This window comes from Corvus moneduloides, chromosome 1, assembly GCF_009650955.1.
Source record: "Corvus moneduloides isolate bCorMon1 chromosome 1, bCorMon1.pri, whole genome shotgun sequence".
Classification (NCBI taxonomy): domain Eukaryota; kingdom Metazoa; phylum Chordata; class Aves; order Passeriformes; family Corvidae; genus Corvus; species Corvus moneduloides.
This window is the reverse complement of record NC_045476.1, coordinates 17072814-17096181: the sequence shown is the minus strand read 5'-3', so window position 1 is coordinate 17096181 and position 23368 is coordinate 17072814. Positions and strand designations below refer to the sequence as shown.

The window sequence follows — 23368 nt, the reverse complement described above, 5'->3', positions numbered from 1 at the left end:
TTTAAAAAAGAGAGGTTCACAAAGCAAGTGGTAACTCATGGTAATTCCTTTCCAACCGAGTTTACACGGATTCTGGAAACAACTGTCCAAGCACATGGATAAAAGGAGAACTTTGAGCATCGCCATACAGACAACTGATACCACACTCCGGAGAGCCCCAAGTACAACACACCACACCTGGAAAAGATTGCTGCATCATCACATTTGACTGTTCCTGGGCAGCCCATAGATCTGGCACCTGTGTCACACTCTTCGTGCATCCCAAACAGATCAATGCAGTGTCACCTTAGAAAGTCTTTAAAAATGGACTTTAAGTTGCTCAGGAACCAAATCAAATGCACACTGTGTACCCAAAACCTTGATCAGATTCTATACTGCTTCATTTCAAAGCTTTCATTTCAAAGGACAAGTGGAGAATGCAAGTGCATCTCTGCTTCCTTGACTGTGAGCAGGCCTCAATTCCAGCAATCTCCTCTAGTTCTGAATCTCCTTCTGCCCTTGGAAAGAAAAAAGTGTAGCTGATTCTAACCCTGCTTCAGCTTACTCTAGAATGCACCCATTAAAAACCCAAACTGTGATGAACAGGATGCAGCAATAATCTTACGTATCTAACTACCCATCACAGCTAAGAAGCAAAACATAGACACACCTTAAGAACAGGACGGTTGGGTGTGTTGGTGATGATTTGGGCATTTTTCAGGTCTTTTTTTTGAAAAGCAGGTGAATACTAGGCAGCGATTAGTACTCTGGAAACAAAACAGCTACTTGGAGTAAAAGAGGAACTCTCAGAAAAAGAATGTCTGTGTCTTATCATGGGAGAATTCTTTCAATTCTTTTTCATCTATCCAAAATGGATAGGGTGGAAGTTGATGTTAAAAACAAAACAACAAAAACACAAACCAAACCGGTTTGTATGCAACTAAGAGAAGCCATGGCTACTGGCACATTTATGAACTAGAGAGAGTTCAGAAAAGTCAAAGTAATCCCAGACTGCAGGGGTTGAAAATCTGATGCACCATGGCTGCAACCAATTTCCATAAGCATCAGCTGGGGGGGTGTTTCTGTTTTGTTTGGTTTCCGATTTTTGTGTGGGTCTGGTTTTTTCTGTCATGAACTAAAACTTAAATATCCAGATTTCTGTGTGGGAAAGCTTACTTGTACTAACTAACACAGGCTTAAGAGGGTGGAGGCATCAAGTGACCACAATTTAGAAGGAGAAACTGGTTGTGAAGCCAATCAAATGAAAAACAGTATATGGAGACTATTTAAATTTTAAAACCACATGTAGAGATAATAAATGGAATAAATGCACAGAGAAGTTCAAAGATTTTTCTCCTCTTTATTTAAACACAAATACATTTACAGCATGCAGGTAAGTTAAAACTATATGGCGTCTTCCCCAAACCAATTGTTTTAATGCATCTTAAGTGTACTGAAGTTAAATCAGATTCCACAGGTAGACTTGTCCTCATGTCAAATTTAGAGTTACACACAGTAGTGAGTCAGCATTTAAGTTAGGTAAATAATTTAGTTGTTCACCAGAAATAAATAATATTTCACCAAGTTCCTATCCTAAACCATCTTTTAAAAATATGATCTAGAGGAACATAAAAGTAAGAACCATTCAAAGACTGCAAGTTGAAGTAGCAGTGTTGAACATTCCCTGTATAGACTGAGTATTTTAATTTACAAAATACAGTAATTGTCCTGTCTGGCTGACCTATGCCAGCCAAACCAGAAAGCAAAGGAAGTTGTGTGTTTTTCTCTTTTACATTTTAAGAGGCAGTTCTTGGTAAACTTCATAAAAGGTTTAAAATAAAAAAAGATTTAAATATAAAAAGGTGATGTACACTGAGCTACACACTAGTTACTATTCAATCTAATTTTTTAAACACAGCAATTTTGAGCACCAAAACCCATGACAATTACCTACAGGAATGAAACCCCCATTCACAGGCATGAGAAAAAAATCCTGCTTCATTTGAGTGTGTTGTTTTGTTTCTATGATTGCACATTGACAAATGAAGGCCTGAAAACCTGTAGTTAACATTGAGAAAGATAATGGTCAGTGCTGATTCCTTGATGAGAAATTTAATTTAAAATATTTTGTTGTTTCTTTTTTTTTTCCTCAATACGCTGCCTTCAACTGTGCTCTAAAACAACTGCAAGTTTGGAGTGTTTGGTGGCCTTAAAAAAAAACTGTCTTAAAAGCTGAAAACTCCAAAATAGTGGGATTTCCAACTGATACAATCAAACTTTAAAAATCAAACTATTAAAAATTCAGACTACTGTAGATATAGAAAAAAAGTGGTTCAAGGTCTAAAATTTGACTATACTCCATCATAATATAAATATTTTGCCTATTTTAAAATATAAAAATTGAAAGTGATTTGCTCTCTGAACAGTCATAGAGTTTCTACTGTTTCCACAATAACTGAATACCCAGCAAAAAACTCAAGCCAGAACAAAAAGTTCTATCAACCAGGTCTGAAAAACCCATTGAATTTTTCCAGCAATACTAAGTTCCTTCTTTCTTAAAGACCTGGTAACTAGTTTCTATACAGAAGGCTGTTCTAAAAATTATAGTGGCTAAACCCTATCAATAAGTTAAGTAAATTACAATATAAAAGTTTAAACCCCGGATTTAGCTCAGTGAGAGTACCGGAGCTCAAAACAAAACAAAACAAAACAAAAAAAACCAACAAAAAAAAAATCAAACCCCCACATTTCATTTTGTTAGCCATTTTACAGGACTTTATTGCAAAGAGAAGAAAAATATTCAACAACTACTACTTTGGACATTTCATATACCTACTTACAAATGGATTACAAATACAATTCAGGGTAGCACTTTTATTTATTTTATTGTTATTTTAAACACATGCCTCTGGCATTTCTGGATACATCAGTTTTAAAAAGTTGTGTCCTTTATTTACGTATCTGAATTCATTGGCCTGTTGCTGAAAAAGGCTTTTTAAAATTGAAAGTCAAAATTTTAGCCAAAAATTCCAGTACTGTATGTAGTGGAATATAAAGTTACATTTTTAGATTGCTCTCATTTCACTATTACAAATAGCAAAAGTGAACCGTCATAGATACAGACAAATGGACAGACAGGCTCATCAGAATGAAGCAGAATGTTTTCACTCCACCAGACTGTACTGTGTGCAGAATCAGGAACAGGACAGATGGGATAATCCACTGCCAAAGTCTTTTTTGTAAACTCAGGTTTACTCTTATTACTGTACAGTATTTCATTCTAAGTCACCCGGTCACCGGGCACTGAATGAGAGAACAGTTACACAGCCTTGTTCGCACTGAACCCTTTAGGGCGGCGGTGGCGCGCGCACAGTGCCTCGTGGCAGCTGCCGTAAGCACCTCAGGATCCTCACACTGTACAAACACAGTTAGTTCCAATGCTCTATGCAGCATTCCAAAAGAAAACTGTAATGTAGAGTGCTGCCCTAATTCAGTGGGACATGTAGTGTTATGTGAAGTGACAAAAATGAAAGTATACTTAAACACTGTTGCACATTCCCTAAGACAATAAGATGTACACAAATTAAGCTAGAAAATTTGAACTAAGATTTTCTCAATGTACATTCAGCTTGGCACAGTGCAGACTAAATTTAAGACATGAAAGACAAACTGTGTAATAAGCAGAGCTACACTTTAAGTAACATGTCATTTTTCAAGACGCCAAAATTGCACTCTAGTTGGGTTTTTTTGGGAATCAGTTAGCAGAATTTGTAGAAGGGGGAAGAGCTGTACAGGCCAGGTATAATTTATACAATTTTCAAAAAATAATCCTACAGTCCCCAAATGGAGAGATTATTGTCATGGAATGACTCCCTCTACAGAATATCCAATCCTCCTCATGCTGCATTTACTTTTCAGCAACTGTAAATGAGAAAAAAACCACAGAGTTAGGCCAAAAAAGCAAAGTTATTTACATTTACAGTAGACCATATCACTATTTACATGGCCTTTAAGAGCCCAGTTCTTAAAACACTCAGATAAGTGGTAATGAAACATCCACTTTAAAATAAGAAATCACACAACACAAAGCATTTAAGCAATGCTGTCTGCTACCAACAAATTTACAGCATGACAAACTGACAGGGTATGCAATCTTGACTGCAATAATAATAAATAATTAAAAATAAATAAAAAAAACATTACAGACAGAAACCACTTATAGCCCAGCTCCATTTCCCATGACTGTTGCTGCTTTTCCTGGCTAGTGGCAACTCCTTGGTCATTCAAGCTAAATGTTATTCAAAGTTGAAGTACCCTTCAGTTCAACCTCTTATTTACTAAGAGACATTACTGAACAGAACCAGGTACCCTGCCTAGTTCTACAACCCAGTTTTCTCTGAACTGGAGAGAAAGCTTGGATAAGTCAGTCAGCTAATGAAAAGAACTGAATAGACACAAGATTCACATAAGCTGCTCTGGAGCCCTTCAGAAGAGGAGCACCCAGGTTTCAAGGACCCACCCCATTTTAGATGTATTTCAAACTGAAGATGCAGATAACCTTAACTAAGGGAATGTCTAGAAGACATTTATAGACACATTCAAAAGTGAAGGTGACAACAGAGAATATAAAGTAAAGCATTACTGTTAGGTGAGCAACAGATCAACCAACTATAAAGCAGATACTAATTAAACGATATGATTCTGTAAAGCAACTTAAACATACCAAATGCCATACCACATGCACGTGTATATAATATAATAATACTATGTGTAGTTACTTTGGAGATTAGAGATGTTTTCAAGTAAGTGCACATTTAATTTCAATTGCTATAACTACATTTGAGCTAGGCTAACATTTTAAGTCTACTGGATGAGGACATGAATTCTGTTAAATAATTCCAAGTCACTGACACAAAGCAGTGTGCAAACACAGAAAGAGAAGCAAATAAATAACATGTAAAAAACCGGTAAATTTTATTTCATCACTGAATGTTTTCCTGAAGAAAACCATATTTAAAAAGATACTAGCAGGACAAAAGAATTTAAAATGTCCACTCCTTTCCCAAACAGTGGCTACTGTCTTTGACTGGTAACTACCTCCAACGGATTGTTTCCACATTTTGTTCTACCCCAGGAGAACACCATCAGAATTACCATTTTACAGCAAACACGTTTTAGAAGAAAAGCAGCAGCATCTTTAGTCAGATGTACATTATACTGTTCCACTGGCTATAAAATTCTGTAAAAAAGACAAGTTAGTCTGACTATTCAAGTGACTTTATGCCACAGAATGAACTGTAATAAACCTAATACAAAGTAGTTTGCTCACACATTTTAGAAAATGCTACAAGACAAACTTACACTTTGTCTTGCCGTCCACCTCCACGCAGCACAACTGGCTGGCTGTTCTGAGTGAACGCACCTCCACCACGAATTGCACTTGGATGAGTTGGAGAAGCTGCTGGATGCTGGCCAGGGCGGATAGGCTTAGCTGCATGGCAAGAAATGTGACTTACAAATATATACACAACAATTGTACCTTGGATTATTCAAATTTACTGATACCATTAGCCAAATGTAATAATCACAACTGAATGCACTTTGAATAAGAAAACAAATTGAGAGGATGGCATTCTGAGAACGTAACAGATTAGTGTCAGCTACAACAAACCCTGGAAAATAGACAAGGTTTTGCTTTTATTGCTCCCTGTTAAAGCTTGCAAAGCTTCTGATAAAGATTATCTTCACATGAATTATCTGTCCCACCTAATGTACTACCTTCTATGAATCCTATTTTTTGGCAGTAAGAACTCAAATAAGACACAACAATAGACAGTTTCATGAGAGTTATGTAACAGTAAGCAATCATTATAGCTGCTGTCCTTCCCACATCTACTTGATTGATAAGTCACTACTTACACTCTCTGCAGGTGGTTCTGTGTACCAATACTCCACAGATAACAGTGCTTCATCAATCTACCATCACATAAAAATAAAACTTGCTCTATAGCCCAAGTAAAAACCTGGCAGTTTTGACAGGTCCTTCACAAGCTGCATACACTTAATAAACCGTATTTTCAATCAGTTTTGCACTTAGCTCTTAACAGAACACGCATAATGTATGTGTAGGACTTCACAAAGTCCTGTAATATTAAAAAGAAGCACCTAAAGTTTCAGCAAGCAAAACTGAATATAACGAACCTACAGGCAGCAGCTGCAGCAGAGAAACACTTCTCAATTACTGCCTTATAGGATGCTGATCTCCAGTAAGACATGACTGGTTCATCTAGATATTTAAGCACAAGAGGCTGTATACCTCAGGTGAGCTCACTAGAGAATTGTTTGTTTTCTTGGAGACCACTTGAGAGAAAATTAAGACAGAAAAGCACCTGTCTGCAAGCTCCCACTTCATGTGACCAAAATTTTGTAACTATTTTGCAACAGTTCTTTGCAGACCTACAGAATATGGGCAAAATTTAACTGCAACACTCACTTCAGTCACATTAACATTTAAGAGAAGTATATTGATGCCTTTAGTTCTACAGCTGTAGTGTAATGTGCACGGTTAAGTCCTCCACGGGTCACACACCTTCTCAGTCCTCAGCACTCGACAGAGTAATGGCAGGTGGAGGAGCAAAGGAATATGACTATGCTACCTCCACCTTTCCACCCCTTTCTGTTTTTCCATTACTTTCCCCTAGAGAGGGCTGTGGATACTGTAATGTTTTGGAACAAAGAACTGAAAGGGTAATTAAGGATCTTTGGATGTTGTGGGTTTCTGTCTGCCCCTCTCCCCCACAAGGATCAAGTCAATTTTGTTGTTGTTGTTGAAAGTGATGGCTTAATCTTTCTTGTTGCCTTGAAATACCTATTTAGTTTTAGAAATTGGAATGGAATTGTAATAATCTAAGAGATTAAGACTCACATGCAGTGTACTGTTTCTTCTAGGAAATGTAATATATTCAGGCTAGAATTCTAGGCTGGTAAGCCTTTCCCAAAGCCATTTAAAGTAAAAAAAAGCCAAACAACCATAAGGTACCACCTGCACACACGGTCTGTTAACCAAAATGTAACTCACAGTAGAAAATAGATCACATTCACATGGGCAGTTTCAGTGAGGGCTGAAAGATGCGCACATACCCAGAGATAAAAAAAAAAGTAGGAGACAGATAAAGCTTTAGGGGGCAAGGGATTCTTTACTCACCGATTTGCGCTGAATGTCCTCTTCTGGCCATATTCTTGGATCTTACAGCTTCCTTTATACGATCTACTTCTTGCTGATACCGCTTGCGATCACGAGAAGCATTCTCTTTGGCTTCCTTCAGTGCAGATTCCAAAGCTTTAACTCTTTCAGCTGTAGCTCTAAGTCGCTTCTCCAGTTTAGGAAGTTCGCAGCGAAGATCAGCATTATCACGTACCAGCTACAAAACCAGAATTGATTATTTCCTTGGTATCTCTCTTCATAGGGAGAGCTAACCAGATAACCTCCCCACCCCTGAAGAGGCAAAACAGTAGGGTTACTATATTAACTTTGCTTAAGCTTTTAGTAAATCTATATAGTTCAGTGACATTAAGACTGTCATTTGAAAAGTCAGGTACTGTAGAAGAACCTGCTACCCAACAGAGGCACCTCTTCCATCAGAGACAGGCAACCATCCCCTAGACTGACGCATGAAGTCTAAACTCAAACTCTTCAGTTTAAATGCAGCTATTTTGTTATACACCCACATGTACTTAAATTAGCTAATTAATTTATGTTACAAAACAATAGGCTAAAATTTTCCTGTATCAAGAGACACACTTAAGATGTAGAAGTATCTACTTATAAGTTACTTTATGACCAATAGGCAGGTGCTTCTGTAATAACGAACCTGGAGCAGTTTTATTAAAATTTGAAATGAAGCCTCACTGTACCTGCTTGTGAACCTTTGTAAGCTGTTCAAGATTATTCTCAAGGAAGGAAATCTTCTGTTTCTGTGCAGCACTGCCTCCTGTATCATCTGAGTCGATCTCAGCACTCTGCAGTAACAAAGGCACCGGGAGGGAGACATGAGGCTGAGTACAAATCTGATCTTGAATATTAGGATCAAGCCAGAGGAATTACACCAAATAAACACCAGTTCCTAATTTAGTTCTGAACTAAAATTTATGTAACATTCTCAGAAACAAGCTTCACTATAACACCACATTACCTTTTTCACTCTAGTAGCCAGATCTTGAACAAACAGCTTCCGAAGATTGTGAAGAGTCTGAAGTTCTTTTGCCTACAGTTAAGGACAAGAAATTAACAAAACAACCCAAACAAACTCTGAAAGAAAAAAAAAAAGACAAATATTGACATTTGCTTTGGAATATATTCTATCTTACCACAGTCTCTTCCAAACCCTTTAAATCTTGCCTCGCTTGTTCCCGTCTGTCCTGCATAACCCTAAAAGAGAATAAATTATTCCTGAAATATCCTAGAAAAATTAAAAATTTTAATGTTTTAGAGAACTAAACACTGTGTTGTACAAATGAAAAAAGTCTTTTGGTTAAAGTCTTAAAGGTGTAACTAACAGATGACACCACAGTCAGAAATCTGTATGGCATGGCAGGGTGGGATTGGGGGAGCTGCAGAAGGAAAGAGGGATATACTTTTAGTATTGAATATAAACAAATACATTCAGATGCATAAACTATAAAAGTTTCCAGAATAGTAAAAGACAAAACTCTGAGAGTCAGCTTCAGAGTGAATACTTGGGGAGATCTTATCCTACAAATGTTCTTAGCTCTGACCAGCCAAGATCATAAGTATCGTGTGACAGATTAAAAATTTTCTCTTCGGTTTGATTAACACCTCACCCTCAACACGTTGGCAAAACCAGCATCACAAACAACGATGTCAGTGTACAGGAACATAACCTGATGATTATCAGTGTACAGAGCCGCTGTCTTGCCAGTTAATGTGAAAGCATTTTCTGCACAGGAAGTGTTCTTTCTCAGAACTGTAAGTCAGTGCAGTTATCAAGATGACAGAATATAGGAAAGGAATGTGGACCTCTCTTTTTATGACCTGAGATTATAATAGAAAGGCCAAGGGCAGAATGAAAATGAAGTGTTCCTGTTAATTAGTTAAAAAAGCTTCTTTTCCTCTTGAAATTTCTTCTCACTCAGTTTCACTACTAGCTCACAGTTAAATCAGTAAATATTTGATATAATAAAATATTCCTAATAGTGTCAGTATCCTATCCGTTTTCCAGACCTCTCTGTATAAGTAGTTCCAGGCATCTTATACAACTCCAAATTAAAAAAATTGAAGTGAATAATGTGCATTGTTCCTGGCCTGTCATTTGCCATGTGCATTTATGATAGACAATGGAAAGTAACTGGATTCAGAAAGGCTGGAGGAAGACACAGAATACAAAACTAATTTTTAAACTTCTTTGCAAATCTTTTGGAGAGGAATGTTTCTATACAGCAAGTGCTTTAAAGTGGTCAATGCTAGATGTAGCTGAGCGTGCAAACTGAAATAGGAAGCAATAAGGTGCTACATATAGCAAATCTTGCAAGACAAGAAAACCTATTGTAGTTAATGTAAGTTTTGTAATCATTGTGGCATATAAATCAATCAAAATAAGATGGATTCACAAGACCAGAGTACTGTTAGTCAAAATTTTAGTCTTAAACAGGATAAACGAAAAAAAAAGTAAAAAAACCAAAAAAAACCCAAGCGTTGCTTCTTGGTTACCAGCACAGAACAATCAGGTCCCTCTGATTACTTCAAATTCCATGATAAAAACCCCTGAAAACCACTGTGTGTGTTTTAAACAGCCAAAAAGCACTTTTCAAAAAGTACTTTTAAGTATAATGTATTTTTAGCTTCTGTAAAGATAAATATTTATGTACCAGAAAGGGGTTGCAACTGATACACTTAGAAAGACTTCCAGGAGATTAAGGTCAGCTTTCTAGAAGCTGAGAAGTGTTTTCCAACTGGATACTTACCTGCAAGCAGAATTTAATTCCAATTTTTGCACTAACTTTTGAGTCTCTAATTCACCAACACATTGTATGTAGTTAATCAATGAAGCATGCAACTGTTTAAGAATAAACCACTTAGAGCCACCTAACAAGGTAAATCACATAAGAACCATAGAGAGAATAAGGGAACACAAGAACCAGTAAAAGAGTCAGGAGATTTGTTAGAAGACTCTTGTAGTTTTACAGAATGCAGTATGTAGCCGCAAATTGAAAAGTTAATTACTCCAATCCATAGCATATTAACAAAAAAAACCAGTTGTGGCTTTCATATCTTACATAATTTTACTTCCAATTTTAAGTATTCAGGCAGTGAGAAGGTTTTAAAAAAGGTTCACGAAGGCCTCTCCTTAATAAGCATACTATAAAGTGAAAGGCACTTCATCATATTAGGTCACTAGTTTATAGAGTAAGTGTCCCCACACACATTTGTTTCATGTGTCATTATCACTTACGTAAGCTCATGAAGTTTTCTGCTTTTTTCCTGATCGGTCGCTTTCAGCTTCTCGTGCTCGACTCTCAGGCGTTCCTGTTCAAGCATCATCTTCTGGTTTTGGCTGAACACAGACAGTAAGTATTTCATCAGCTGAAACTCTCAGACACCACATTCAGTAACAAAATAGAAGACAGAAGGACAGTTCTGGAAGAAACTCTTGCCACTTCCTTCCCATTGTACTGTGCTTCTGTACTTGCACAGTCCAGAGACATTTGGCACCACTAAAATAATGACAATTACTTACTCTTGAAGCTCAGTGATGAGCTTCTCCTTTGCATCAACTTCATCTCTCAGGCTACTGATTTGTTTCTGATGCGTCTCACGATGGCTCTGAATTTGCTGCTCCACAGCTTGCTATTAGTAAAAACCAGAACATATGAAATGCTCTGAGTTACCACCAGACTTCACTCTGTGGGGATTTGGGTCATTGGGGTTTTCTTTTTTAAAAAATTAAATTGGTTTACCTTGACTTCATTTGCAGTTTGAACCTTATTTAAGTGCTCTTTCTCCATCTCATGGACCTTTTCTAGTAGGGACAGAGAAGAAAAAAGACATTTTAGCCAGGTATCTAGGCAATCACATGGATGATGGCACTAATTTCCCTCTCCCTTGCCAACACCTTACAATTTGGAAAAAGTCCGCTCCCGCCACAAAAATCAATTAAATTAGTAACATCTTTAATCCTATCAATAACAGTTCTTGCAAACAGCAAACGTATTTTACCATGGATTAATTCTGCATGTTCAGTAGCAAAAAGTCTTTCTATAGGTCTACCTTTCAACTTAAACAGAACAGAGCAATTCCCTATTTATCACTATATTCTTAAAATGGTGGTGGTGGGTGGGGTGTAGGGAAGCACATCCTACCCTGTGCTCTGAGTTGAACTAATTCTTCATTAAGGGAATCCACAGATTCTTCCAGCTGCCTCTTTTTCTGTTCCACATTCTGAAGATATTCAGTCAGTGACTTGATCTTGGCTTCATGCTTGTGGAATGAAAAGATTCATTTACTTTGGAACTAGGTACCATAGAATTACATCTGCATAAATGGTTCATACTTATTTTTTACACAACAAGTGACCTCATCTTAAAACAAAAATGGTGCCAACTAGACTCTCAGAAGAATATGACTACTCAAGTAGATCTGTAATGTAGCCTGTAAGACAATGTCTTTATTCTGGACTGGCATGAAATACATTTTTGGCTGCGAGAAGAGATATTTTGAATGTTAAAAACTAACAGAGGCAAGAGAGGCCCACTGTACTTAAGTCGATTGCCCTGAAATATGCTTCTCCTGATTTAAAAATAAAAGAGGATTATCTGTATGTAAAACAAAATACAGAAATATTAAACTGCATATGTAGATTACAGTTATCAGAAGTGTTAGAAGTCACATTACTTATCTTTTCTAGCATTCACATTAAAATGGCCTCTCTCACATTAGAAATAAATTTAATCTGCTATGCAAACCTCCTGAAATTTTACTGTGCTATTACCTCTCCCACTTCCAGCTTGAGGCATTAGCAGGCAGAGTGCCCACTAGTCACTGCTTCAGTAAGACTTATATTTGTAAAGAATCCTGTGATGGAGAACACACGGACTCCAGTATCTAATACAAGTACTACAAAAGCATTAGCAGGCTACAGATATTTTGCAGAAATTCTGACATCCTGTCACACTGAATTACTTAGAAGCATCCAAACCAAAGAGTACTAAGGAAAAAGCTGAGTCTTATGGCTGTTTACTCACAGTGCACTTTGTTAGGTGCCAAAAAAACCCTGCAACTTTTTTTTCCCTGATAGGTTAATGAATTGAACTTACAAAGAACACTGTACACTGTAGAAAAATATTTACCTGTGAGATCCGGAGCTGGCAGGCAGCCAACTCCTTTTCATTTTCTTCCATTTTCTTATTGCTTTCAGCCTGTGTGCCTTCTAACTGCTTGCAACGCTTCACCATTGTTTTTACTTCTGATTTCATTTTGCTAATGTACAGTCTTGCAACTGTGAATTCTTCATCTATCATGCCAGTTCCCTCAGGCTGCTGAAAAGGGTGGAATAGCACATTTAGAAAGCTCAGATAACAAAAGTGAACTAAAGGTGCACTGGAGCAGCTAAATGTCCAGGACACATCCCCAGCCTCAACTGATAACCACAGAACTTAAAAAAAAACCCCAAACCCTTATACTGTATTTAAATTTTCTGATTGATTATTTAGCGGTTTGCACAAAGATGAGTTGCTTGAAGAAGGAAATACAATTCACTATTGATTTCTAATACTGCTTACATTCTTGCCCTATAGCCATCTTCTGGATTTCTCTCTTATTTCATGCCCTCATTCTGTTTTTAATACAAGTATCATCCTGATTGTCTCTGTAGGTTTGTATTAGATTACCAAGACAATGCTGTCGATTAAGACCTCTTCATATAGCAGTTTGACAACATGAATGAGAACACTGCTTCAGAAAAAAATCATGCCTGCTCTTCCTTGTCTATGCATAATCAAATTCTGTCTGGAACCTGATTAAGTCCCCATATAAGGAATGGAGGAGCTTATGTCCAAATTATTAATATATGAAGCTTCCTATGGTGGTAATTTTTACCATACTAAGAAAATGCCCCCACCTACCCACAATGTATGTGTTTAATACACGGCACTAAAGACAGCCGCGATTAACTCTTACCTTGACATCGTTATTTCCTACTGCAATTCCAATCTCTGCAAGATCTTTTAGTAAGGAGGCCATCATTTCTGTTGCTCGTTTCTTTTGATGGTTGGTCATTTCTTTAAGTTTCTGAAGCTCTGCATCTATACTGGCTAAAGTGACCTACAGCAAAAGAAGTTACCCTTAATTAAACAAAACACACTCTTGCTCCTGGAATTAAGTTTCATACTATTCACAGAGTACCAGCATTTCTTCTGAAAGAACTAAAAAAATATTGGGGATAGAGACCTTCAACTCACAAAATATAATCTTAAAACTCTGCAGCAACATTACTGTTATCACTGCTAAACAGCATTCAGAGTTATATACGATTAAATATTGCAGGGAATCACATTTATAGAAAAAGGGTAAATGGACAGCAAGTCCAACACTTTTCACCATATTTCGGTAAATGAAAACAATTTCAGCTTCATATGCACAGCTCTTAACTCTTCCCTACTTGCAAATCAGAAAATGACAGTACTCTCCCAGCACTGAGATTTCATAAGCACACCACTTACTCTACAGCACTTTTTCAGCTGCTTTGAGCTGCTGTGGTTGTAGTGGCTGCAGCTCAGCAGCTCACATGCTCAAGAGTCCACTATTTGTTGTCCAGTTTCAAAAAAACACCAGAAGTTTTACAGCAGGAAGGTTTCAGGCAGAGATGCCAAAGGATGGTTACTGCACTGGTTAGCTATGCCAGATTGGGATTTTATCTTAATTTTATTTTATTTTTATCTTAATTTTATTTAATTTTGTTTTAATTTTATGACACCTCTGAACAGTTGCTTTCTTGCAGATTGAGAGTTATTAATGACATTCAATGGAAGTTAGTTATATCATCTAGAATCACTACCTATAAACTAATTAGAAACTACATCAATAAAGCAAACAAAAAACCTCCTGCAAAAATCAAGCCATACATTTCAGAATCATACACATACACAGCAAGCCTATTCCAACAGATTTAAAATGCTGCTTACAAGACCATAGATTCTCTTTTGGCCAACTTTCAAGTGATGTAAGCTACCAGTAAAGATTATTCAGCTCAAATACTTAGAAGTTGAAAGAGAAGTTGCATGATCTTGTGAACTTCAACTACAACATCAGTATTCTATCAAGTCAAATCTTACTAACTGAAAATTGAAAGCCAGTCACTAGAAGACCCAGACCCTCTTATTATCATCTTCAAGAACAGAGAAGAATGAGACTTGTGCCATTAATACTGTCTGCAATACCAGCAAACATGCTGATCCTTTCCAGTACTTAGAATTTTAGGATAGTAGGTAGAGTATTAACTGCTTAAAACTGATTGAGGTCTGCCAAATAACTGGCTACCAAAACTGTCAGTCAGTTCAGCAACTTTACAGGTACGTAAGGAGGCGCACACTATTCTGTGAGACTGATGCTGCACCTGTATTTTAACCAGGGTTATCTTTTGGAATACATCCTCAACTACTCCTTTCAGAAAGTAAACCAAACTGCTTATTTTTGAAAGCATCAAGGTAAGTTATTTCACATTCCATACACACAGCAGGCAAACACACATTCTTTTCAAGAAAAGCTGTAGCACGCTCACTGCAACTTCAAGATTGGAAGAAGCAGATTCTTAAGTCAGGATTTCCCCAACTGCACCAGGAAGACAAACAAAACCAGCATGTAATGAAAGAGTTAAGTTTTGACATCTAGGGTATTTCTGAACACTCTTTAGGTAGTAAAATGCCACAAGTGCTATCAAGGTCAATAATCACCATACATTTTTTCTTAAGCTTACAGATTTTAGAAAATAATTCCCTGCAAAAACAAATTAAGTTTTAGACTTAAGCTCTCATTTTCCCTTGTGAAATACTTTCAAATAACTAAGAAATACGGGTAAGGCAAGCAAAGTCACACTAAAGACTCTCAGTAATTTCTTATCCCAATTTCATACCGATTTTTGATTGAGTTCATCACTAAGCAGTTCATATTCCTTTGCCTTATCTTCTACTTCCTGAGACTTTTGATCATAGTTCACAGCTAGCTCTTCAAGGGCTTGTAACACCTCTTTCACTTCCTCTTTAGAAGCATCATTTTCCGCCTGAAGGCGATTCAACTCTGCTTGCAGGTTGTCTTGGTCCCGTCTGGTTGATGCCAGAAGCTGCAATATTGACAGAGATTTAATAAAATTACAACAATAAATAATCATGAAGAAAATTCCACATATGTCTTGGATTTTATTAATGCTTTTAGCTACTACAGTAGCTTTATATCTACATTCCTAGTGACTAGCTTCATGCAATAAGGATACCAAGAACAGAATATAATGAACAACTAAATTTACCATCTATATTCACAGTTCTTTAAGTTTTTAAATATCTTAAAAATGGAAGTGATTACAAATGAAGACATATAGGGATAGCAACTAGAAATGCACATGGAATATTTCAAGTTCTCAAAAAAGCCACTGAACACTATTCATGAGTCCGAAATTGTCAAGTCTAGGGACTAAACTTCCAGCATTTTAACACTTAGCTGCTGAAGAGTAACTAGACAAAGGGTACAATTGCTAAAGAAGCAGATTCATTTATTTAAATTAGATTCAACAGTAGCTCCAGCTTCCCATTTCCTTCTGAATGTGCACACAAGGATTACCATTTTTAAAAAATTTTGTGCTACAGAGAAATAATTTTTCTAATATTTTGGCTAAATGGAATTTTCATTATTGATAGGCATTCTCCCCCATTAATTAAGTTATATCCCTGTCAACATATGCATACAAATCCTTTGAATATTCTAGGAAGAATGGTCTGAATTAACACATAGATACTTCTTTTTTCATTATGGGCCAATACATTTCCCTCCTCTCTCTCCTCTCTCTGTACTGCAACTGACCAGAAGTAAACCTTAAAACAGATTTCTCACACTAAATCAAGTTACTTTCAGTTTTGACAACCTGCTAACTTTGCATAGGGAAGTGTCTTGGGGTGACTTTATGATGTGTATCCCATGTCGCTGCCCTATGGCCAGGAATTAACTTTGTGCCTTTCCATGCCTCTAAACTGAGCCTGAGAGGGGGAAGGAAAAAAACTGAGCAAAACTTTTTCAAAGCAGTTTGCAGCTTGTTCAAGGTCACACAGAGACAGCGGTTTTTTTCCAGCTGCGGCAGGGGAGGGAGGAGGTACCCGGCTTGCGGCTGCCTGGTCAGCTTTTAGCCAGTGGTTCAGCTTCTTTTTCTCCGGAGAGAGACTGAGTGTTGAATTTTTTTTTCCTTCCCTGGAATTTCAGATTTTGTCCCTTTTCCACTGGACTATTAGAACACATCAGGAGGACTTTCCACCGGGCACAGAGGGCCTGGCCCAGGCCCCAGCTCCGAGGAGACCAAAGGGAGGACTCGAACACTTTCCCAGGTTTTTTCTCCATAGCGAGAGATTTTATTATTTAGCATTATTTTCCTTTTCCCATGTGTTTGTTAAATAAATAGTTTTATCTCCTTCACTTTCCTTCGAGGAAAATTTATTTTTCCCGAACCTGGTGGGGGAGGGGTGGTTGTGCCTTCCCTCAGAGGATGTATTTCTAAATTTGGCCAAACCTGAACAGCAAGACAACTGCTGCTGTCTTTGCATAAAATACTTCCAATTCTTTCAGTCTTCATGGATACTTAAGATCTAAGTAAACTGGTTTAAGTTTAGCCATCAGCACAGTGTAAGCAGGAGGAATGAATAGGCAGAGCATTTAGATAAGGCATAGAAGAAAATTATTGTGCCGTAGCAAGGTGTCATTCTACTCCCTGGTCATAAACTGTGACCTATTCCAAATACCTCCAACTTCTTTAAAGGAAAGACAAACGAAAATAAAGATGCAAGAGCAAAACTCACCTCTTCTTGATCCAACATCTGCGTCTTCAGTTTTTCTACTAGTTGGCTCTGCTGATTAATTTCTTCATCCTGCAGTTGAAATAAGACTGTGTTCATTACACTGACAAATACCACTCAGAAAAAATAATCTAAGAGAAAGAAGATGCTAGGTATCTAACTTTTCCTTATTCTGAGATAATTACACAACAAAGCAATAAAAGTAAAAACCAATCCTTTTCATTTCACTGATTGATTCATTAGGCTCTTAACCTGGCATGTATGTAACACACCATGCTTCAGAGACAAAAGTCTTACACCTGTGCTTTTGCAAGTCTTCTCCAAGTTTTTCTAACTTCCAAGAAACAATATTTAATTAAAAGACTTTTTCTATCCAAATACAGTACTACCACTTAAATTTGAGATTATATTCAAATAAAATATCCAAAACATGAGGAAGAAAAAAGTTTTGTCTTCAAATTACTCATTTTCCCACTTCCATTATTTTCCAATTGAGAAAGGATACTCCCTTAGCACCAGATAATGCAATTCGATTTCTCTCAATCAGAATTAAGAGCAAGCACTCTCAGCAAATACTTAAACAAGTTGAGCTAACAAATGAATACTGGCAAACTAAATACGGAATCATAGAATACCCTGAGCTGGAAGGAACTCACAAGGATCATCAAGTGCAACTCTCAGCCCTGTGCAGGACACCCCGAGAGTCACACCCTGTGCCCGAGAGCATCGTCCAAAGGCTTCTTGAGCTCTGTCAGGCTGGTGCTGTGACCGTTTCCCTGGGGAGCCTGTTCCAGTGCTCAACCTCCCCCTGGATGAAGAACCTTTTCTAATATCCAACCTAAACCTCCCCTGACACAACTTCAGGCCATTCCCTCGGGTCGCAAGAGTGAAGAGATTTGTACCTGCCCCTTGGCTTCTCCTCCTGAGAATGCTGAAGACACATTATACAATAATATAGTTCAAGATATATTTTGAAGAGATCTTACATTAAGTAAGAATGGCATACCTTGTCATCCAGTTGTTTGTAAAGTTTGGCAATTTCTTCCTCACATTTCCTTCTCTCAGCATCAGTGAAATTGCCAGTTACTCCAATTGTGGTAGCTGGTTTATCATTAGTAACAGTAATATCCTTGTCCACTGCAAAAGCTTCTAAGTTGGCCTTCTCCTTGTCAAACTGTTCATCAACTGGTACGGTCTCCCCTTAAAAATACACTTAATTTTAGTACAGTTAGCCATGACATATTTCCCACAAAATTACCCTTGAGAGGTATTAGCTACTTCCTACTAACAGTATTGCAGTTAATAAGCAATTGAGTTCAGTTGATTACTTGGCAAAAAAAAATAAGCACTGGATTATCCAAACTATTTCCTGCTTACCACAAAACATTGTATTTCACCCAGTTACTCTGCTATGAGTTCCAAATTACACATCAAACCTTATCTTCTAGAAAGTCACCTAATTTTCCCAGAAGACAGAAAATTCTCCCTTTCCCTTGGCACTCTGTTTTGCTAAGTAGCCATATTTACTTTTACATTGCTTTGCTTCTAATTTAAAATATTTTCAGTTATACTTTTATCCTTTTATGTTCATAAAGCTTTTTCTGATGAGAACACTTTAACTTGACAGAGAAGAAAACACCACATGCCAAGGCACTTCTCTGGTAAATGAAACTAAATTCCTTAGTGCTTTATTCAAAACATTTTATGCAGTCCTCAGAAGGTACAGGCTCTTTCCAACACCTCAGTACCTCCTGTTAAGTATAGTTCTTTCAGAATATTGATATTTCAGGTGTGGCCTCATACCAGCTCTATAAAACAATAACTCCCCCCCCCCCCCCCAAAAAACCAAACCAAAAAAACACCAAAAAAACCAACCCAAAAAAAAAACCCCACCCAAATCCTACCAAACCTATTTCAGCAAACCCATTCTTTTCAGATTTATATCAGGATGTGGTACAGTTGTCTATAAGATTGCAAAATCATATTCTACAGCTGCCAAACTCCAGAATGTATCAGTATGACCTATGTTCCTCTCTTCCCAAATTTATGGCTTCACTATTAACTTGCATTTTGCCAGCAACTTGAACTGATAAGAAGTTAATCATTCAGGAAGAATGAACAGGCACACATTTGGTACTGTCAGCAACTTTGGGGTTTGGGTGGGTTTTTTGCCGATTCACGTTTGAGCTTTAAATGAAGGCAAGATCTTGTGATACTGTTTTGAATCAGACAACCAAAGCAGAGAAAACATTTTACGCAGTTTCTGCACTTACAAATAGTATCAGTGTTTTGTCCCCCAAAATAAAAGTTTTACAATGTATGTAACTCTAGCCCTGCCAGAAAACCAAGTGTTGAGCAATCTAACATGAATACACTTTCAGACATTTTTGTATTTACATGATTATTAGAAGTTGTTTCAGTTGCAATAAAGTGAAAAATATCATGCTCCAAAGTTGACTTAATACTATAGCTTTAATATCCTTATTTACTGTCTTGCATAGAGCTCTTAGCTATTTCTGGTAGCCTGAAGACTAATTCAGCGTCTGTTGTCTTGCCTAAAGTCTGCAGAATAATAATGTAACTGCTTCTCACCATTCCTCCACCTGTTGAGCTCATTTTCCAGCCACTGTATGGTGTTACGCAGAGTCTTGTTTTTCTCTTTTTCCTTCTCATACTTTTTCTTCCACTGTTCTGCAGTGAGCTCCACGTTGACACAGACTGTATTCTTAATGGTCTTCGCTCTACACAGAAAAAGCAAAAAGCTCTGAGACTTCATTTTTAAAGAAAATAATTAAAGACTATTAAATAATATGTCCACATACCACTGGTGAAAGCATAAACATTCCCACCTCTTCCAAAACCTTATTTCTATTCCCTGTCAAGTTAGTATTCTCTCAATTGGATTGATACAACTGTCAATGGACAGAGCAACATAACTTTGGAAAGCTGAGAAATCTCAAGCTGATTGAATTGGACAAATTCAGCTGCTTCACTTGAAAGAATTCAGGTCAGGACAGTTGCACACAGTTTTGAACAAAGGATAGTATTTCACATCTAGCAAACACTGTCCAACGGAGAGCATAACACTTTTAGGATGCAAACCATCTGGCTTATCTAAGAAACCGCTCATCTCAACCAAAAAGACCAGTTACTATGTCTCCACTAACCAAAAGGTGTTACAAGCTACTTAGATAACTTGCAGATGTGATTCTCTACATTCAGCCAGGTGAATCCCATTCAATTAGGTTTGGAGACAAAACTACAGACACTGATAACATATTAATGAAGTAATGTATATTTTTCGCTACAGTGCCATACACTTCACTTAATCTCAGTAGTTTTCCTGTTTGGTCTTCTACTACTGAATATCCTACCCCAAAAATCAGAACAGGAAAAAAGCTTAATGGCAGTTAAACATCTCCGTTGCCCTGACTTGACTCCTATAAGTACCTTTCTGAAAAATCTTAGTGAGACATTACTACTAAAAGAGACATGATTTTCTGCTACATTATGTGATTATTACATAGCCTTCGGTTACTACAGCTGATGGCTTCAGCATAAATTTGACATCCCTAGAAAGTTGAATTAACATACTGAACTAACTGTGGTGGCTGAGACCGAAGTGCACTCTGTTAACTCCTGAAGACATCAAGAGCACAATGTAGTGAAACTACATAGCTGCAGCTGCAAAACACTTTCCAGTAGCTCAATCACTAAATAATAAAAGGAAAGACCTCCCACCTTCTAAAAGGAAACCAAAAACCTCCACTGTTGTAGAACGCAGTCATTACTCCACACTCACTAACTATTCATATTCTGCCAGATTTCTAATCTGGTCTATTTTCCATAATACAAAACTTCTCAGCGAAGACCAGTAGGAAACTATGTGTTGGACTGAAGTGGGAGAGGTACACTAACAGCAAAGACCAGATGGACCAGCAAAACATTCACTGCTTTTGTAATGTGCTCCAGCAAATGATGTGATTCAATCTAGTGGTCAGGAACTGGAGTATAACAACAAAGCATCAATAATAGAGTAGTAAAGAAGAGCTACCTAACAAAACACCTAATTTGAAATGAGTATGTAAAAATTCAGTTACACATGACACAGGAATTTCCAAATATCATCTCAAAGTTTACTGGACTGTTAGACCAGAGGACAGGCTCTCCTGGCAAATAAAGGATTCAACTTACCAGGGGAGAGCTCCTTCCTACCTTCTTCCACTTTAGGGAGGGCCAGGGGACAGGGAAGTACTTATAGCCCTGCAAGACTATACATTAAACCACATTTTGAACCAAATTATATGCTCCTCCTGAAAATACAGTCTTCAGGATCCTGACTGGTTTAAGGATTTTTATATATTATGAGGTAAGATAGATCACAACACTTAGCCATATATACACTGAAGAATTACAGAAAGAAAGTAAACATTCTAATTAATTTGTTTCAGGAATCTTAATAGAGCAACTTACTTATTTCTCATTCTACATTTATTCCTATTAAGTCACTTACTCACCTTTGGCCAAACAGAAGAGTAGATTTTGTTTCAGATTCATTGTAAGAAGATGGAGAACAGCAAATAACAATAGTGGTTCTGCAATTACCCCCTAGTGAATCTTGAAGGATTCTGGTCATTTTGCTATCACGATATGGAACATACGTCTACCAAGAAAATGGTTAAATGATCAGTCATGGGTTTTCAGACATACTTAATTTGTTGAAATATGAGCTATGGTTTTGCTAGGTATGACCTTACCAGAAAGACATTAAATTCTACTTTAATTCATTAATAATAAGACTGTATATGCACAGGATGACAAAATTGTACTTCTATGTTTGGTAACCTTTAGAGCACAAAGAAACTTTCAATATGATGCTCGGATCCCTCAGCATTCTTATTAATCTTTACTGTCAATACAGTAAAAGAGTACTGTAGAATACTGTAGAATAAAGGCCACCTGCAATGCACTGGCTCATATCACTGAGATTGCTAAGAATTTCTGCATGATATGTTCAGAGATGCAAACTTTTAAGTATAAAAAAACAAAACAGAACACTTACACTGCTTTCAGCCAGTGCTGAGATGACATTTCCAAGAGCAGACAAAGACTTGTTGATGTTCTTGGCCTCATCCAGCACAGCACCTTCTGCTCCAGTTTTACTAACCTATACAATATTTCAGGACATTAATAAATGCATCTTCAAAACCCACTTCAACATTTATCATAAAACTTACGTAATTTCTCCACTTATAAGTCAGTCTCCCTAACTTTATGAGGTACACATAAGCAAGCTCTTCCTCAGACTCTGATTCATTATCAATTTCTCATTCAAAACTCAAGTGTCTGAAGATGTTTCTCGTATTTTTAACTGACGTGAATATTCTCCCTGCAAAATACACCTTTTTGTAGAAGATAAACATAGTTAAAAACTTCTGTCAAACTAACAACTTCAAATGTTTTTTGAAGTTTGACAAAAATATTGAATTCTTTAAAAGTAAGTATGTATTATGAATAGTTTGTCCAGAGATCATCCATAAAACCAAACTACCTCGCTCCTCTAAAAACCCTAACAAAAAAAATTATAAAACCCAAACCACAGACCATTACTACCCTGGAAAATTCAGCAGAGTCTTCACGAGCAGAAATTTGTGAGAACAGATTTTAGAGACTGAATCTGACCTACATGAGTGCTCTAGGAACTTAAGTAGGTATCAGCAGAAATGTGAAAAAATCGGACATGGTGCCATTCTGTTTACCTTACCTCTTTTGCCTCAAGGGCTGAATTTGACTTACAGTTCTATAACCCTCCCTTTACTATTTCCACCAAGCCATGATCATGACTACAGTTAAACTACTTCCCTGTGCTTAAACTGACACACAGCATGATGAAACTCCATGTATTTCAAAGGGACTGGGGAAATGCACAAAAGTAAAGTTTGAAATGGTGAAAGGAAATACAGAGAAAGGAGATCGGCAACCCAGCCCTTTTCTTTAAAAGAAAAAAAGACTCTAACTAAAGAAATACATTCAGAATAAACACAGGATCAGAGACAACAATAAGGTCATAGTACAATGATGTAAGGAACAACAACAGCAAGCAGAAATGACTGGAAAAACTGGGGACAAAGACAGGGGTAAACCCAGAAGCAAAGATGAAATGTCAAAAAGCCAGCTCTTAAAAGACCAATTACAGTATGTATTTCCTCCCGTTTTAAGCCACTGACAGGAAAGCAAGCTGTCATTTTAATCAATGTTAATCAGAATTTCAAATTAGGAAACTTAGTATCACTACATAAGAAAACCCAGATATTCTGCAACCATA

General features: G+C 37.2%; 1 protein-coding gene across 2 annotated transcripts in view; it reads right to left on the bottom strand.

The window, feature by feature from the left end:
• Nucleotides 1-1319: 1319 nt before the first annotated feature.
• Nucleotides 1320-23368, bottom strand: part of KIF5B (kinesin family member 5B) — a 35752-nt gene continuing 13703 nt past the window's right edge. Inside the window, exons 9-26 of one of the 2 annotated variants that reach the window (XM_032100353.1) lie at nt 22106-22210; nt 21561-21706; nt 19636-19784; nt 18050-18243; nt 17047-17115; nt 15123-15329; nt 13172-13315; nt 12343-12531; nt 11356-11473; nt 10954-11015; nt 10734-10843; nt 10449-10550; nt 8347-8407; nt 8172-8243; nt 7894-7998; nt 7184-7400; nt 5341-5470; nt 1320-3900 (exon numbers count right to left, since the gene is read on the bottom strand). In XM_032100353.1, the coding sequence (XP_031956244.1) occupies nt 3894-3900; nt 5341-5470; nt 7184-7400; nt 7894-7998; nt 8172-8243; nt 8347-8407; nt 10449-10550; nt 10734-10843; nt 10954-11015; nt 11356-11473; nt 12343-12531; nt 13172-13315; nt 15123-15329; nt 17047-17115; nt 18050-18243; nt 19636-19784; nt 21561-21706; nt 22106-22210 (2187 nt within the window). In that variant the 3' untranslated portion in view covers nt 1320-3893. The remainder of the gene's footprint in view (nt 3901-5340; nt 5471-7183; nt 7401-7893; nt 7999-8171; nt 8244-8346; nt 8408-10448; nt 10551-10733; nt 10844-10953; nt 11016-11355; nt 11474-12342; nt 12532-13171; nt 13316-15122; nt 15330-17046; nt 17116-18049; nt 18244-19635; nt 19785-21560; nt 21707-22105; nt 22211-23368) is intronic. The other variant, XM_032100360.1, reaches the window with a different exon arrangement.